Here is an 18,360-nt window from a genome sequence, read left to right as displayed (position 1 = left end):
GCTCCCATGTGATAAGCTAGGTGTGGTGGAATGCAGCTGTGACCATGGCTCTGAGGAACCAGAGACAGGTGGATCCCAGGGCCTGGCTAGCCAGAAAGGTTAGATGGAACATCACACACCTGGAGAGACCTCAAAGAAGGTGAGAAAGACACTGAAGAAGACATCCAAAATCAAGCTCTGGCTTCCACACACATTGCCTCAGATGGGTTCACTCTCACAGAGATGTGAACATACACCTACACAACACTTTTGTCACACAGCACGCATACACACACACACACACACACACACACACACACACACACACACACACCATGCAGATAGACTAATTAATGCCAGAAACTATGAAAATCAGGGGCTGGACAGATTGCTCCATGGTTAAGAATATTTGCTGCTCCTGCAGAGGACCTGGTGACACACACACACACACACACACACACACACACACACACACACACACACACACACACACGCACTTTAAAATAATAAAATGAATCTTCAAAGTAATTTGAAATTTGAAACCAATACTGTGCTGGAGAAAATAATATAGTACATGAATTTGGTGGGTATCTTTAAAAAGTCCATCAGCAAGTAAGAAAAATACATAGGAGTAATTTCTTAATTAGAATTTCACTTTATGATATGTTGTCTATACATGTTGCATTGGAGCAACTGTGGATAATTTCACATAGGAAATGTTTTGTTCTAACCCTCCCGCTAACACTAATGAAGCTCAGACTCCCTTACTATTATCTCTCTGATGGTATTCACTGAACTCTCCTGATGTATTTCTTTCAAGTGTTTTATTACACATTTTCCTTTTGTAAATAGTTTATTGGCTTTTTGACAGACCCAGGCATGTATCTAACATATTTAGATTAGATCACCAAACCCTCTTTTCTTCCAAGTACCTCTCCTGCTGTCATGCTATGTTATAGATGACCCACTGAGTCTACTTAGAGTTACCTACATGTGAATGAGTGTGAGGCTATTTAGTGCATCATGGGCAACTGACCAGTGGCTATACCATGGAGGACAACAGCTCACTATTCTGGCACTCACTGGCTGCTAGGACGTAGAGAGTCACTTTTTCTTAGAAGTGTATCATTGATTTGCAGGATCTCCTTGTCCATGCCTCCATGTATGACCCAAAGGCAATGCACAAAGAAGGGATACTAAGAGAATTTGGTGAACTATGAAAATAAATTATTTTTTTAAAATTATAAAAGGAGGACTTGAACTTTAGGGGAAGAGGATATGAAGGTTCTTAGAGAAGAGTTGAAGCAGGAGGAGAAAAGGGTAGACACAATCAAATATATTGAGTAAATATATGATATATTTAATGAATAAATAAAAAGAAAAAATGGACCCCTCTTTTCCCTAGCAGGTGTTAACTGAGGAACTCCTCAGTGAGGGTGGATAGGGCCTCATGAGTTCATCCCCTATCTACTGGAATGCTGAGGAGGCTCAATATTGTGCACATCCTGTGAAAACAGCTGCTGTGTCTTCCTAGGCTATGTCCCTAGGATAGAGTTCTAAAAATCACACCATTTCTTCAAACATTCTCCTTCTCATAGTGGTTATCTGACTTAGTGAATTGCATTGGAAACTATAGGCAACCCATCTGATACCTATTTAAACTCTTAGGGAACTAGATTGTACTTATTTTCAGCCAGGTCCATCAGAGAACAGCTTGGCCAAAGGAGTTTTGATTGACTGCAGTCTGAGATGCAACAAAATATTTTGAAGCCTGAATGTCTTGAAATTCAAGGATAGTAATATGATACTTACATTCACTGACAAACTATGTTATCCTACGAATGTGAATGCTAGTTTATAGACCACAAAGTATCTGCTAGAGGTGGCTTATGATTCTCTTTTTAGTGTTTGAATTTTGGTTGGGCTCCGGTTCTCAGATCAGAGAATTAACGAGGGGGTTACATGTGAGATGGGATTTCTTCAAAAGGCAGTCTTCTTTTTCACATGACCTCATTTTCATCCTCACAAGGAGCGTGTAAAGTCCTAACAGTCTCCTTCATTCACAGAGGAAATGAAGACATAGGATCATCCTGCCTGCTGGAACTTCATTTGTGCTCCTATGCTCAGGTGTCCTGATTCAAACCAGTAGGCAAGGGGGATCACTTTGATTTATAATTACAGGTGACACAGTCCATGAGTGAGGGAAGCCAAGGTGACAGGAACTTGAAGTAGCTAGACAAATCACAGATAAAGGCAGGGAGAATGAACGCATGCTTACTGACTCCACAGCTGGCTCTCTCTCTCCCCCTATAGATCCGAGCCTGAGACCAGAGGTTGGTGCCGCCCACTTTCAGGGACCTTAGTCCCACACCAGGGAAGCAATCAGGACCATTCCCACATAGCCAACAACCCTTTCAATAGCTATACCTCCAGGCCAACCCTCACTAGGACTCTTCCCAGGTGACTGTAGCTTGTGTCAAGTTGAAAATGAAAGCTGCATCCCACATGAACTTGAACTTGAATTCGCAAATGCCCACAGTGAAGAGTAAGCGAATAATTGTCACGGGTGGTGTCAGCTCTCCCAATCATAGTCATGATAGTCGATTTTGAAATGGCTTTATTTTTTTCCCCTCAGTCTGCGAGATATTTAGCTTAAACATTTTGTTTTTGGAGTAATATGCATAACATAATGTAGCATTAATATTTAACAACACAATTTCCTTTAATGTGTTTTCATGTAATTTAATTTTCTAAATATGTCATTTGTTCATTCCTTGAAATAAATAAATAGATATAAAAGCAGATAATTCTCAGCAAGGAATTTTTATGGTATGTTCTTAACTCAGTAGATAAAATGACATATATATATAAAGTATTTATGTTGCATATTTTATTAGTTTATTGTTTTATGTTTAAGTAAGTAAGGTGAAAATTTAGAAGATAGTAAAATGTCAGGGATGGTGGTCACACTTGTGACTTCTACAATTAGGAGGGAGGATCTTGAGTTGGAGGTTTTTCTGAGGTACACAGGGAGGGCAAGCCAATCCTCGGGTACTTAACAAGTCTATGTTCCAAAAGTAACACAAAAGAGACAGCTGGGCACATGGGTCAGGCAGTGAACCGCTTGATATCTCAGTGTGGAACCAAATAGGGATGCTCAGCACACACATGAGATCCAGCAGAGGAACCTCTTGGGCAGGGGAGACAAGTGGGTGCCTGAGGTTAGGTGGGCAGCGCGTCTAGCTAGTTGGTTCCAGTTCCAGATCCTGTGAGAGGATCTGTCTTTAAAACACAAGGTGGCCAGGCATGGTGGTGCCAGAGGTAGCCGGATCACTGTGAGTTCGAGGCCAGCCTGGTCTACAAAGGGAGTCTAGGACAGCCAAGGCTACACAAAGAAACCCTGTCTCAAAAAACCAAAAAAGAAAAAAAACCCCACAAGGTGGAGGGCAATAGAGAAAGATGTTGGACGTGGGCATTGGACACACACACACACACACAGACACACACACACACACACACACACAGAGACACACAGACACACACACACACACATGCACACACACACACACACAGACACACACACACACACACGAAAAAGACAAAAATAGAAGATCTCTATTCTTTCTCAAATTATAGCATGATCTTTATTCAACCAAAATTCTAATTTCTAACCAAGTCATATAGAACTCTCACTGCAAATTACATGGCATGTTTTAAACATTAGTTAGAGTAAAATAGTATGTCCCCTCTATAAGTTGTTTATGGGTGGGTGTCGGTTGGCCTTAGTGTTGTGTTGTGTTTTGTTTGCTCTGCAAGTTCTTGCCCTGAACCTCAGGCCTGCTTTGGTCTCTGTGCACCTGTGGTTCCAACAAGCCTGGTTCCAACAAGCTTTTCAGAATCACGTGTAAAGTGTTTTCAAGACTCAATGCTAAAAAGAATAATGTTTTACTAAATTGTAATATATTTATATATGAGCAGAAGAAACACGAAAAACATTTTTACCACTTTGTCTTTAGTTTACATTTCAAAATTTTAATCAAGTTTACCAGACAAAGCTGCAATAGAAACATTGAACAATTCTCTATTAAACGTTTTCAAATAGTTTTACCTAACGGACAAAAGCAGAATAGCTATATTGCCTAATTCCTTTATTACCTTCTCTACATCATCAGAAGTTGACCATGGGTTAGTTATCAGGAGGCCTGCACATGTATGTTGTGAAAAATTGGTCTTAAAAAAAAAAAGCATGTTTAAATGAAAAAATGCATGGTAATTTTTATCATTGCTGTCAAACTATTTCTTTATAAAGTACCATTTAATTATATTCCACAAATTGAGATTGTTCTTTTACTTTACTTGAGTTGTATCCACAGTTGTTTTTTTTTTTTTTTTTTTTTTTTGCTTTTTGGTACTGAGAAGACAGCCAAGCATTCAGGCAATAACTGTCCCCATTGGCGTCAGCAGAAAGGCGCCACCTGGTGGAAAGAGAATAAATTCAAAACCTTGCCTTGCTGAAGTCACCTCACAAACATTGGGAATCCCTTCACTACCAGAAAAGAGTGGCAGAAACTTTTTTTTTAAATTCCCAGTGCATTTGCAATGATCTACCTTATCTGTTTGGTATTTTCTAGGTTATTTATCCATATATCTAGTTAATTTTTAATGTTTCAAGAGGCAGCATTTACAAAGAGGTTGATGATTTAAAGAGAGTTACATCTATTCACCATTCAAGGTAATCTGTGCACAAATATGCAGTGCAGACTCTTCAGTCATTTTGCCTACATCTCATGGGAATATGTTGTTGTGATTTATAGAAGTTAGGAAGTGGACCTTTAGCTTTAAATGATCCAAATTCCATCACTGTTTCTTAAGACAAATTTGATTAAATGGTTTGGCTTTTTTTTTTTTTAAGGGCACTTATGTTATCACTAAATTGGAAATAGCAACAGAATGAACCTCAAAATTCTGCTTCAAGGTCTAGTAGAAAGCTGCATTTCCTGCTTAACTCAGGAACATCAGAGCATGCACAGCAACTGGTTCAGAAGTGGTTGTGCTCAGATAACAATGAGCTATAATTGGCCACTCAAGATCTTTAGATCCGTCAATAAAAAGTGAGGAATTGATCACAGTAAGTGGGAAAGATTGTATCTGTCCACATCGAAGTATCTATTTTTGAACATTTTATAAGTGTAGAGTATTACAAAGACAAAGCAGCCATTGTAAATGTTGTAATCAATATTCTAGAAACTAAGTAAATCAATTGCTGTTTTAAAAGAGTGATGGCTAAAATCATAAATATATTAGCAATAATTCAAAATACTAAAAAAAAATGTGTATAGCCTCTGCTGCTTTCCTGGGAAGGGTTACATCTGGTCAGGACAGAGGGCAGGAAGTGACAAGAGGAAGCATAGAAGGCAAGCCCTTTGCAGGCTAGGATGGTAACACGGATTCCATGACCCTAAGCACTGCCATTCCCAGGAGTGATTCTTCTTGCTCTGTGCCAAATGCACATAGGTGTCAGATGCCACACGACAAGGCATCTTTGAAGCTCATGAAAATCTCTATCACAGAAAGTAAGAGACATTTTGGACAACATTCAAAAATCTAAATCATTCAGAATCAATACACAGTGAACAAGCGGCTGGAATGTGCCTCCTGTTTAACCACTGAGTAGAACTGCATAAAGGTACAAGTTAAATTATCAATTTTTTTCTTGAAGTATCACAGCTGACACAATTATTCCACAATATCTAGTACGGTATAAACATTGTGTGATCATTTGAGGTTCAAGGCATAGTTACCAACTCCGTCCAATTCTTTGTGGGATTCAGACTGTAACTTAAGTATTCACAACAATCACTCACAGTATATGGCCATTATTTTATCTACTAATCTTCAGACAAAAAGAGTTCTAGCTATAGAATTTCCCCTGGAGTTTCTGAGAGCCTCCACTGAGGCTAATGAAATAGTTATATCAATCTGACTTCGCATTTACAAAATCAGTCTCTTTGAATTTGTGTGTAGAATGTACACCACTCACACTTTGGAATTATGTGCAAGAACAGAATTTCTTAAAAGCACCCAATCAGAACTAGAGTTCGGCAGATGACCACTCTCTGGATATCTGGAAAAGCTATTAAAATATGCATACTTAGAAATAAATGAATTCAAGCTTGAAAACCTATTACCATGTGAATTTTAAGTGTCAGGTTAATTCTGACAAAGGGATTTGCCATGCATGCATACAATGTGCTACTGGGTATCAGCCTTGCCTCTTGCAAACCACCCCCACCCTTACAGAAGCAGTCTGCAGCACCTCAAGTTACCAGCTGGTGTCACAGGTTAGTGAGCAGAATTTTCATGTGGGGACTCTCTCCTGACTAATCGCTCTTATCGGTCGGTCGCATCACTCCAACAGCAGTCAAGAGTCCAAGCGCTGTTGATGAAATTTAAGTACTTCAGCCTGAGAGGGGAATGCCATCTCCACGCTCCTCTCCTGAAACATTTTTAAATAAGTCTGCTAACCAGTCTCTACATGGTGATGTGTGCTGACAGAGAAGAGGGACAGAGAAGAGGCATAAGAAGGGGGAACATGAAGGAACAATGCGTTAATCTTTGCATCTTGATCTAAGGGCAAAGAATGGATGGCTGAAGGCAACAAACGCTTCGTAAAATCGGCAAATTTGACCTCAGTAAACAGAGAGCTGTAAAACACCGAGAAATTTCCACCTGTGTGAAATATATGTACGGGCGATTGGGAAGGGGGTGGGGAGAGAGGAAAAAGACCACAAGCCAGGAGAGATGACCAAGACTAGAATATTAATAACAACATCCCTGGCTGGCATCCCTTTCTCTGCCTCAGCGTCGCTCCTGGGAAATTTGGACAGCTCCTCCTAGGCGGATTCAACGTTTAGAATACGAAAAGCTAAAGAGCTGGGGTCTAGTTGCCTTGCACAGTTCCCGGCCAGGGCCAACCACACTTCTAACCATGAGCTGAGAATACCAGGACTGCCTCTAGCAGCCCTCAACAGAATGTGCGCCTCTTGGGCAGAGAGCTCGGCGCTGCTCCACCCCCTGCATCTCACTTCTGGGTCCTCTAGCACCATAGTATTGACCCGGTACAGCTCTCTTATTAGTCCAGTTGTAATTGATGTAAACGTGACCGCATCTCCGGCAGGCTCTTCACAATCTCCTTCCTTCTCGATGGAGCATCGCCACACTCCTGACCCCTCCAACTTTAGGAAAAAGCGTGCGTGACCCAACTCTCAAATCCGTCCCAAAACAGACGTAAAGGAGACAGACATCTCTCCATAACAGATTCTCTAAAGACCAAAACAACAGTAACCAAAGAAAAGGGTGGCATGTACATAAGAACGCAAAAGGGACACTAATAACCAATCAGCCAATACAGGGCACCTTAATTCTGCAGAAGCTACACATCTAGATCCAACAAACCATCAACGCCAGTACCTTCCTTGCCCACCCCACGCCCCCCCCCCCCCCGCGCGATAAATGCCTTTCTACTCCCCTATGCTCAGTTCCACTGGGCCGACTAGAGAAGCCAAGTCGTCTTCTCCCACCTAGCTTTTCCATCTGGGTTCCCTCAAAAGAAAAAGGAAGGGAAACTCTGGCGGCTTAAAGGTCGTTTCCCTACTTCAGTTTATCTGGCCAGAGCGCTTCCAGGCCACCGTGAAACAGGGCTGGACCTGTGAGAGAGACAGTCTCCAGGATCGCTCTATATCCATCCAAAATGTGTTCATGAGAAGTCAAGACTCCCCAGGGCTGAGACCAGATCACCACTTCCTCCCATTGCAGCCTCTCAGCTGGGGCTACCTGGGGACACATATCCAGGCTTTACCTCTCGGCCCCCTTCCCCGCGGCTCTCCACCTTAAGCATCCTGTCGCCCGGCCCAAGAGCGCACTAAGACGTTCTAAGTTCCTGCTGGGTCCCAGGACGAAGCGGGAGAGCCTGGGAGTGGGGTGGGGGGAGGATGAAGAGAAGCAAGCGTAGGAGCGGATCTTGAGGGATTAAGGGAGGGGGTGGCTGACTGGAGCCACCCCTCCCGGGAGGGATAATTCCTAAAGGCCAACTCTCACCTGGTCGGCTGGCTGCGACTGTGTTGCCCTGGCCCCTGGGGTGGGTTGCTGCTCCTGCTTCATGGCTGTCATCCCCTGGCCGCCCGCGTTGGAGCTCACACTTCCTCGCGGGCACTTCACACTCGGGGACCGTCACTTGGCAAGCGATCGCATGTCACAGACGCCCCGTCGCTCTTGGAATTGGCGGAAGAGAAGAGCGGCGGCAGAGATGGGGTGGGGGGAGGGGAGTGCCAGGGAGGGGACGGAGAGCGGCAGCAGAGGCAAGCAGGCTCCCCCCTTTTGCAGGATCCCTCTTTTCGTCTACCGCAGATCCTCGGACTCCCCACTGTCCCCGCCCCCCACCACCACCTCCCGAGAATGCAGACACCAGACGCGACCAAGTGGCAAGTTAGTGGAGCGGCGGGCGGCTGGCTGCCAGCACCTGATCGCGCCGGAGCGGTGGCTTGCAACGCCGGAGGAGCCAGGCTTTCATTCTACCGCAGTCTGCCACCCGCTCACCCGCACCGCCGCCGGCCCTCGGGGGCTCCCTGCGTGGTGCTCAGCGCGCCAGGTGCAGCAACAGCAGTAGCAGTAGTAGCAGTAGCAGCAGCAGCCAGGCTCTGCGCTCCAGCATCTCCCGAGCAAACGTAAAGCGCGCGGGAGACACAGCCCCGCACGCGCGCTCCCCACTCCTGTAGCCCAGGCCGCCGGGTTCTGCGGGCTCCCCCAGCCCCGCGCCCACCCCCCTCGCGGGCTCCGGATAAAACCCGGAGAACCGGAGTGTGAGCCTGTGCGAAAACCCACGGTGGCTCCAGAGCGGCCACTAGGCATGCTCCAGCACTTTGAGAAAGCAGAAGTAGCGAAGGGGGTGGCGGGGGTGGCGGGGGTGGCGGGGGAGATTCCGGGCTGGAGCCCCACAGGGCGTGTGCAACAACTGTCTGCACCCGAGACCTTGGTCCCACGTGGTGCCCCAAGGCTGTGCGCCTACTGACTTAGGGCAATAGAAAGGCTTTAAACTGCATTCTCCAGATGGTTGCCTGTGTAGCGCCATGGAATCCCTAAAGGTTTGTGGAAAATGACATTAGCCACACGTGCTTTTCTTTTTCTTTCCACCTTCTTTTTCCTGGATACATTTTTAAAAATCCCTTCACATTAAAAATATTTCCCCCCGTCATTCAAGCCATCCCAAATATGTTTCCCTGAGCCCGTGTTGGGCCAAACACACCATAAGGGGAGGAGATAGAACAAGGGAGAGAATAAAACTCCAATGGCCACGCTAGCCTTCCACCTGTGTGCAGGAGCATAAGCTACAGCATTGAGACTCAGACCTGGAACCGAGTTGAAAATCAGAAAGTCAGCCTAGTTTAGAAGTGGAGCACTTTGGACTATAATTATCAAAGGTCACTAATTTCACCCACATGCACCTGCAGGTGGCTCTGTCTGAGGTACTTTTGGTAAATGGAACAGAAGCAATGTCCTAGTCCCTGATTTCTGGAAAAGGCAAGAGGGATGCATATATCCAGGCAATGGTTTTCTCCTTCCTCCAAGTCGGTTGTGGGGACTGAACTCTGGGCTTCATGATTTTCAGCAAGCATTCTTACTGTGGAGCCATCTTGCCAACTGGTGCATTGATAAATTCAGTAGTTGGGTAAGGCACTCAAACTACAGTGGCCCCACAGGGGTGGTGCTGGGCAGCTGGTGAGTGGGTGTGCTTAAACTAAGGGCTGTCTACCTTCCTGTCCCAATTACTCTATCCAGCAAGTGTCCGATGTCAGCTGTCTGTTAATTGTGTTACTCCAAAAATCATGTTTACCCCCACGCAGTCATAGTTACAAGTCTGGGTGAAAAGAACCCTTTGCTTTTCAAAGGTGTGTGATCCCGGGCTTCTTGTGAATGTTCTATTTGTTCTGTTTCAGGAGAAATAACTTTTTGATGGGAATAATTTGACTCGTTGTAAAAGTATAAAGCACATATAAAAATGAAATACAAGTAAAAGAGCTAGCCCATAAATCTCGCAACCCAGATTTTCCCCCCTCCTATATCATTTGAGCGGTTGGGGAGAAAGCATGCATTATTCAGAAAATGCTTCCATCTTTACATTTCACTCCTCTTTTCGTTATTGGAGTGTATGAGTCTTCTCAAGCATTTCCATTTTGGACAATTTGCTCAACATGAGGGAACTTACTTTATGACAGATTTCTTTCACATGGGGCAAGTGCGCAGCAGGAATAGCGGCTTCCATTTAGGATAACTTATTGGATTGAATTCAGTGGCTGAACTTGCATCCATTTTTAGTATTCAGTATAAAATTTACTTTACTTATAAATCAAGACCTAAATTGTTACATGCTTCACTAACTCTGGGGCCTAGGAGAAAAATCTTATTTTTAAGAATAGCTTCCTTGAGTCTTTGTCTTTTGTCCTGGATTCCTAAAGCTTAAACTTTGGAAACTTAATCACATGTAAATTGACTTTCCTAAGCAAAATATTTCTCTCTCTCTCTCTCTCTCTCTCTCTCTCTCTCTCTCTCTCTCTCTCTCTCTCCCCTCTCTTCCTTTCTCAGAAATATAAGAAATGAAACACTTGAATTACAATTTTACCTTTTCTAGTTCCAACTTAATTTTTTACCAAAAGGAAAAATAAAAGGCATGCAGGCGTTAGCTCCTGCTGCATCACTGTGGAGCTAAGAGCCAGGGAAGTCAATGGGAACACACCTCTGCCTCCTTACCTAGTAAATTTAAAATTTTCACACTGGGTCACTGTTAAGACCCCCTCAGTCTCTAAATCTGTATGATTTTATATGTTCATTTTTGTAAATCAGAAAAATATCTTCTGAGTGGTAAATTATTTACCTATATTTATAACTTAGTGGTGGAAATAAAACTAGATTATGTGTATACTCCTCCCCATATATATCTAGTAATTAATTAATTATTAAAAAAGAAGATGTCAAGAATTTTCTAATGAAGGAGGCGTGACAGGAATTGGAGGGAAAAAAGGAGGGGTGGTGGTAATGTACATGCAGTACTCATGTATGAAATTCTCAAAAGAATAAAAATTAAATTAAAGAAAAAGATGAGTTAGCCCACAAAAGAGCCTTACCTATGAATTTTCCAGTATTTTCTCATTACACTTACTCGTATGGTGATTATATTATTTTATTAGTATCTTTAGGATTCATAAATGTAAAATTAAATTTGAATTGACGAAGCAGTGCTGAAAGTGAAAAGCTTTATGATGAGGTTAGGGAAACTATTCCTTAACAAGTGTTTGCTGCACAAGTTCAAGAAGCCAGTTTCTGATCTCAAGCACTCACACAGAAACTCCCTTGGGAGGCTCCATGCCTGTAGTCCATGAGTTGAGTTGGGGCTGCAGAAGGAGGAGGATTCCTATGGCCTGCAGGCAAGCTAGTCTTGCTGAATTAGCAAGCTACAAGTTCAGGGGGGAAACAGTGTGTCAAATAGTAAGGCAGAGAACACTAGAAGAAGACACAATATACGAACCTCTGGGCTCCGCACATATGTGCATGCATGATCCTGGGCACCGCACACACATGCACACATACGAGAACCTATGCACACACATACACCACCCATACACACCGTGAAACTAAAATAAAGTAAAATGTAAAGACATTTTTGAGTGCTTCTGAGTAAGTTTCGTATTTTGTTTCTTGTAAGAGCTAAAGCATGGGCACTACATCACTTGTGCTTGGGTAATGAAGGTCATTTACAGTTGCAGTGATGTATACCCATGCTTTCACAACTCAGAGACATGCGGTGAGGCCATCAGTGAAGTCCTCCCACTAAGGGTTATATATGTGTTGTGATAGGCAGCTGACCATTTCATTGAGAATAATTTACTAAACTCGATTCCACTGTGAAAACTGAGTGACTCCAAAGTCCAGTTTCAGGTTTCCATAAAGACACAATTTACACAGCTGCCTACTCCATGTATTTACTGGGGTTCTTAGAGACACCCCAAACCTTCCCACATACAGGAATGCAGACATCTTCACTGTGTATCCGTAGCTGAGAGCCAGGATCTTGTAGGTGAGACTCATACACTGTATCTCCTTTCCCCTTGGAATATGAAGGTGAACCATTGAGGACAGGTTAAGAAGGAAGATAATGAGTGAATTGGCTCAAGATATTATTAAAATATCTCTGCATCAGTGGCAAAGATACATCGTTCCAGAAATAGATGGGTTCTATCTGTTCTAATCTTCCATTTCAAAGTAGAGGCAGGGGGGACAAAGAAGCAAAATTTACTCTCTACTGGCAACCAAGTAATAAATAAAGCCCAGTTAAGCTCTGATATGTCAGCAAAAGACAAAAATGCCTTGAGATTTTACAGAGCAGAGACAAACTCTTCAAATTCAGATAAACTAGATAAAACAAATGTGACCCTGAAAGCGGCTGCTGGCATAGCTGCTCCCTCTCTCCTCTCTCTCTCTTTTTCCTGGCATAAATCCGCTCTGTCACAAATAACCTACCTTCAGAGGGCGTTCCCCAGCAGGTGCTGGTCCCCCATTGAGAGTTTATAATGAACAGAGCATTAGGGAGACACGGTTGATAAGCTGAGTTTCAGAGACCTGGCATGAAATGGGTCCAATTAGCTCATCGCACACGAAGACACAAGTTCAGTTCATACCCGTTTGCTATCGTTTGGTTTCGATTTATAAATTACCTCTTTTCACCCCCGTGGGCTTCTCAGATCCCCCCTGTGGTGCCAGAGAGCCTCTCACGTCCTTGGCCAGAAAACCCCGTACACTGAGCAAAATTCAGAAATAAGCTGCGCATTTCAGAAGCTCTAGCCAGTAAACTGTAACAGATGTTTGTTTTAGAAGGAAAAAAAAAAGATGAAGACGGGAAGGCAGAGGCATTGTCTAGTTAAGTGACATCCATGCTGGCGACTCAGCCTGTTCTGAGCTTTTTTTTTTTTTTTTAACTGTTAACTAAACTTTCTGTCAGTCTCTGTCTGCAGCAGGAAGACTCTCCTGTTATAAAAATTCATAGCCCAATTATGATCTCTGGTGGAAGGAGACAGAGTTGCAATATCCTCAGAGTAATTCCTGTTGCTCACCAGAGACCCGTGGATATTGACAAACAGCTCATTCATTCTGAGTTGCAGTCTGAGAGAGTCTCTCTGCTTGTTATATTTACACACCTCACGTCTTCCTTTCACCTCACAGCCTCAGTGACATATATAAGGCCATCGGGGCAATAAAACAATGCAGGGGACCTTTTTTTTTTTTTCTCCTGGGGATGACTTTTCTACACGGAGCTGAGCTGTGACAGTGAAATGACTTGCAAATGTAAGATACCATCTCACTTATTGTTTTACCTACTACAAGCTTAGCACAGACCTTGTGATATTCTCTCTCTCTCTCTCTCTCTCTCTCTCTCTCTCTCTCTCTCTCTCGTGTGTGTGTGTGTGTGTGTGTGTGTGTGTGTGTGTGTGTGTTGCACAGATGCTTATTTACCATGACATTTATGTGGAAGTCAGAGAAAAAATTCAGAGACTGCTTCTGCCCTACCACCACAAGTGGCCTGGGGACCAAACTTAGGTCATTAGGTTTAGGAACATGTGCCCTTAACCACTGAGCCACCTCATTGGCATCATTAAAAGGACACTATTCAATGAGTAGATTATTGGTGCAAGAAACAAAAGACCTTTTATTCCTTTTGCTGATTTTAGCAGTAATTCTTATTTTTATCTTCCTGTTTGTTTGGAGACAAATTCATTTTCTGTCTACAAATGGCAGGAAGGCTGTTAGACACAAGAGAGTGTTAAGTAACACTAGGCAAACATTTGTTCTTTTAAGATAACAAGTCTTCCATTGGTGAAATTTTTTTGAACCTGTTATTTCTCATTTCCCTTAAGAAGACTAGATTTTCTACTAATTCAAATTTATCTTCTGTTTGTCCTTGGGAATTACATATGCACTTTCTCCTTCAATGGGACACTTACCTGCCTTCTAACTTTACCTAATTCACAAGCCAGCGTGGAGCACATTTTACACTTATGATGGTTTCGTGTTAATTGTCAACTTGACAGAATCCCGAATCAGCATAAAGATGGCTCTCTATGGTTACCTGTAGGGGATCATCTTGGTTTTGTTCCTCTAGGTGGGGAGACCCACCTTAAATGTGGTGGCACCTTTCCCTGACTTGGAATCATGGATTGAGTAAAAAGGAAAAAGTAAAGCCAGCAGCTTCACTTCTCTTTCCATTTCCTTAAGTGGGGGCAGTGTTAACAATTGTTTCAAGTTTTTGCCTTGGTGGACTGAACCTGAAACCTCAGGCTGACACAGACCCTTTCTCACAAGCTGCTTTTGTCAGAGAACTTTACTACAGAAATAGGAAAACAAACTAAGGGATCACTTAGGAGAATCTACAGGTTGCAGAGAGGACTCTATGTAAGATCTTGATTATATGTTGATAGGCAAAAAGCATTTTGATTTTTTGGTACACTTATCATGCTTAATTTATTACTAAACACTTACTATTGGATTCGCACAACCAGACCAATTTCCCCCCAGAAACCAAGAGGCAGTGTGGACTGGCAAGCGAAGGCCCTGAAGTATCTGTTGTGTGCAGATTAGAGGTGCCTTGACACTTCCCACCAGTTGAGATTTTAGGTCTGGTAATTATGGTCTCCAAAGGACACTGGAGGCCAAGCCCATGGGTTTTTGCCCAAGTACTGCAACAGACAAAGTTATTTGTTTAGACTGAGTAAATTGTAGCATCAGGACATCCTGAGACAGAGACTGTATTGTAATGAAGCTCATTAAAATTCATGTCTCATTGCTGTCATGTCTAATTTTATTTATCTATGAATCTTGATTAGTTGCTTGCTGTTGATATAGATCTCTTCTTACATTCATCTCTATCTATTTATCTAATATATGTATATATATATATATATATATATATATATATATATATGTATAGTTGACCTGCCTACTTACCTATCTGTATTTATCAACTATTTATTCACCAGTTATCTATGTATCTTTAACATTTATCCATTATATACTGCTATCTATCTATCTATCTATCTATCCATCTACCTATCTATAATTTATTTATCTACTCATATCTCTGTATCATCTATTTGTCTATTACAAATCATTTATCTACCTGTGTTCATGCCTAACTATCACTCATCTGTCTGTATTAATTTAAGATAATAAATACTTTACATTATTTATTTTCCATCTATATTTGTAAATCAGATATCTACTAATGTAACATGTCTTTATTCCAGTCAAAGAAAGAAAAAAAGAAGAGGAGAAAAAATCTTTAGAATGGGAGGATGAAAAGTTAAAAGGGAACCCAAAAGTATATATCTGAACTTGTTAGGGTATCTCAATTCTCACATTTTTTAAATCAATGCTACTATAAAGATCTCAAAAATACAATAACACTGTTCTTGATGTTGAATATATGGCATAGATCTGTATAATTTTATAATTCATAGTTCTGCTTATAACCTTCTCATTTCCCTGCAGGTGATTTGTAGTTGACATTCCCAATTAATTTCAAGCTTAACATTTCTTGTAATATTTTATCATTTGTTATATTTAACAACTTGACAATAAGCATCAGGGGAGGTGGTGGAGAGAATCTGTAACAAATAGTACAGTTCATAAAAATAAAATGCCAGAGAGAGACTTCTCAATTAACTCTTTACTGACTTAGAGTGTTGATGTGGCTCTTCTTCACAGATAAGATACGGAGAGCCTCAAAGAGTAGATGAATGGTCCTCCTTGGTGGCCCCCTACCTTCTCCATAGAGAAGCAGACCATGTATTTTCCCATCTTCCCAATGACTGTGAACACCCATCCATAAATTCACTCATGTTCACTTGAATTTCCTACTAATTATTCCTATAATGTGTATCTTATTTTGTAACTCATACCTTTATTCTGGACTGACTTACTCAACACTGTTGTTGTGGTAAATCATAATTCTTAGAGGAAAACAAATTTCTTCATGGGTGCTGAGTTTAAGGTTTTGTGGTGGGTATTTTTGCTTTTTGTTTGATTTTAGTATGTAATGTTGGGTAGGAGACTGTCTTCCTTGCTAAATAGAGGAAGACATATAAGAAATGTCCTTGACAGAAAGTCTTTTACCAACTATCTCAATATTAAATTCCATCAGGTTCTACTGTGAAAATCTGTGTTTGGGTTTTACATGTTAATGAAAAGAGTCCCAACACCTTGGCTATAGCCAATGATGTACACTCACCCTGAAAGCTTCTACCCACTCCCTAAAGGTTTAAGTAGTCTTTGTTCCTCTAATTTCCATACTCATTGTGGCACACTCACATGTACATTAAATAAATAAACTTAATTTTAAATTTAAAAATGTAAAAGTAATAAATAAATAAATAAATAAATAAATAAATAAATACAACAAGAAGGAATATCCCTCTAGACTAGGGCTTGGGGAATTCTAGCTCAGAAGCCAAATCCAGCCCATTTTCTAGTTTTGTAAAGGAAGGAAAGAAGGAGAAGGGGAGAGAGAGAGAGAGAGAGAGAGAGAGAGAGAGAGAGAGAGAGAGAGACAGAGAGAGACAGAGAGAGACAGAGGGAGGGAGGGAGAGATGACTAGAGAAAGCAACATGTAGAGGTCAAATATAGTTTAAAACACAAATGAGCAGAGTTTCTTGGTAGAAGAACAACAACAAGTAGGAAATATGGACAACCTAGAAAGAAACCCTATCATTTAAAACAGCAGTCCTTAAATTTAAATAATAATTTATTTGAAATATACTGTATAACTGAAAATGTCAGTATGAAAAAAATCAGTAATAAGTAAAATGCAATACTCTAAAGACTACAAAAGAAATTCTTTATTATGTAGCTAGAGTAGTCAATTATAAAACTAATTAATATTAGATTTTTGGCACAACGTTTTATTCTAGAGCAACATTAAAGGACAAGAGATCTTATCCAAAGAAGTAAGAATGTACTATGTGGTGGCACTCACCTTTAGTACTGAACTCAGGAGACAACAGTAGGTATATCTCTGTAAGTTCTGCAGCTAAAGAGTAAGATTCTGCCTCCAAAAAATAAAATAAAATAAAATAAAATAAAATAAAATAAAAGTGGAGAAATGTAGAGAAAGGTTTTCTTCCCGTTTCCAGACCAATACTGTGCCACATACATCCTATACACAGGCACGCATACACTCACAGGAACATGCACACAGCCTCAGGCAAAATTACAAAGATTTAAAAGTAGTATGTATATTCAATGTATAGTAGTAGAAATCAAATGACTAATTATGTCATATCCTCATTTCCTGATGTGCAAAGTCTTAAGAATTAAGATTGTCACCAAGTCTGGAGAAATGACTAAGTGGTTAAGAGCATTTGCTACTGTTTCAGAGGAGCAGAGTTTGATTCCCAGCCCCCATATTAGGCTGCTTACAAGCATCTCCAAGTCTAGTTCCTGGGATCTGCTGCCCTCTTCTGACCTCTGTGAGTACCAGCACTTCTTATACGTATACTCATGTGTGGGCAGGCACATACATATAATTAAAGGAATAAAATAAAAATACTTCAAAATAAAAGATTCTTGACATCCAAACAAGAAGACTCAAGTGGAAGTGTTTCATTTAAAAAGCATTTTAAAATTTCCTTCCATGTTTGCTTTTAGGAAGACTATTAGTAGCTTTTCTGTTGCTGTGATAAATAAAATTCCATGACCAAAAGCAGATAAGAGGAGAAAAAAATGTTTTGTTTTGTTTTTTTTAGTTTCAGAGGGATGAAATCTGTCCCTCTGGAAAGACATGACAATGGTAGCTTGAAGTCAGCCTGGCGACAAGAAGTAGAGAGATTACATTTCATCTCCACACAGGAGGGACGGAAGGAGGGAGGGAGGGAGGGAGGGAGGGAGAGAGAGAGAGAGAGAGAGAGAGAGAGAGAGAGAGAGAGAGAGAGAGAGAGAGAGAGAGAGAGAAAGGGAGGGAGGGAGGGAGAGAGAAGGTGGGAGGGGGCATAGACTGCAAGTTCTAAAAGTATGGCACCCCCAGTAGCATGCTTCCTTCAGCTAAGTTCCATCCTCTGATAGTTTCATAACCTCCTTCAAAGAGCATCACCAGCTGGCAAGCAGGTCTTCAAATACATGAGCCAGTGGGGGACATTTCCCACTAATCAGGAAGACATCAACAGCTCTTTTGTATATCTACTTGCGCCTACTCCTCAGAGGACTTGAACTTACATAGTTAGAAACAGTGACTCACCAGGAGTAATCAGCTATTAAAAGAACCCATGGTTTCTAACTAAAATTGAC

At 41.5% G+C, this 18,360-nt stretch overlaps 1 protein-coding gene across 2 annotated transcripts in view; it reads right to left on the bottom strand.

Moving 5' to 3' along the window:
• DPP10 (dipeptidyl peptidase like 10) overlaps nucleotides 1-18,360 on the bottom strand; it is a 1,517,748-nt gene that overhangs the window by 731,816 nt on the left and 767,572 nt on the right. The window contains exon 1 of one of the 2 annotated variants that reach the window (XM_084793011.1): nucleotides 8,077-8,769. The exons of the other annotated variant lie outside the window; for it this stretch is intronic. Coding sequence (XP_084649137.1) covers nucleotides 8,077-8,148 — 72 coding nt within the window. The 5' untranslated portion in view covers nucleotides 8,149-8,769. Of the gene's footprint in view, nucleotides 1-8,076; nucleotides 8,770-18,360 lie in introns of those variants that run through there. 2 annotated transcript variants of the gene reach the window in all.

This window comes from Acomys minous (assembly GCF_964271855.1).
Source record: "Acomys minous genome assembly, chromosome: 1".
Lineage (NCBI taxonomy): Eukaryota > Metazoa > Chordata > Mammalia > Rodentia > Muridae > Acomys > Acomys minous.
Note: the sequence above shows the minus strand (reverse complement) of the source record. Positions and strands in the feature narration are given on the sequence as shown.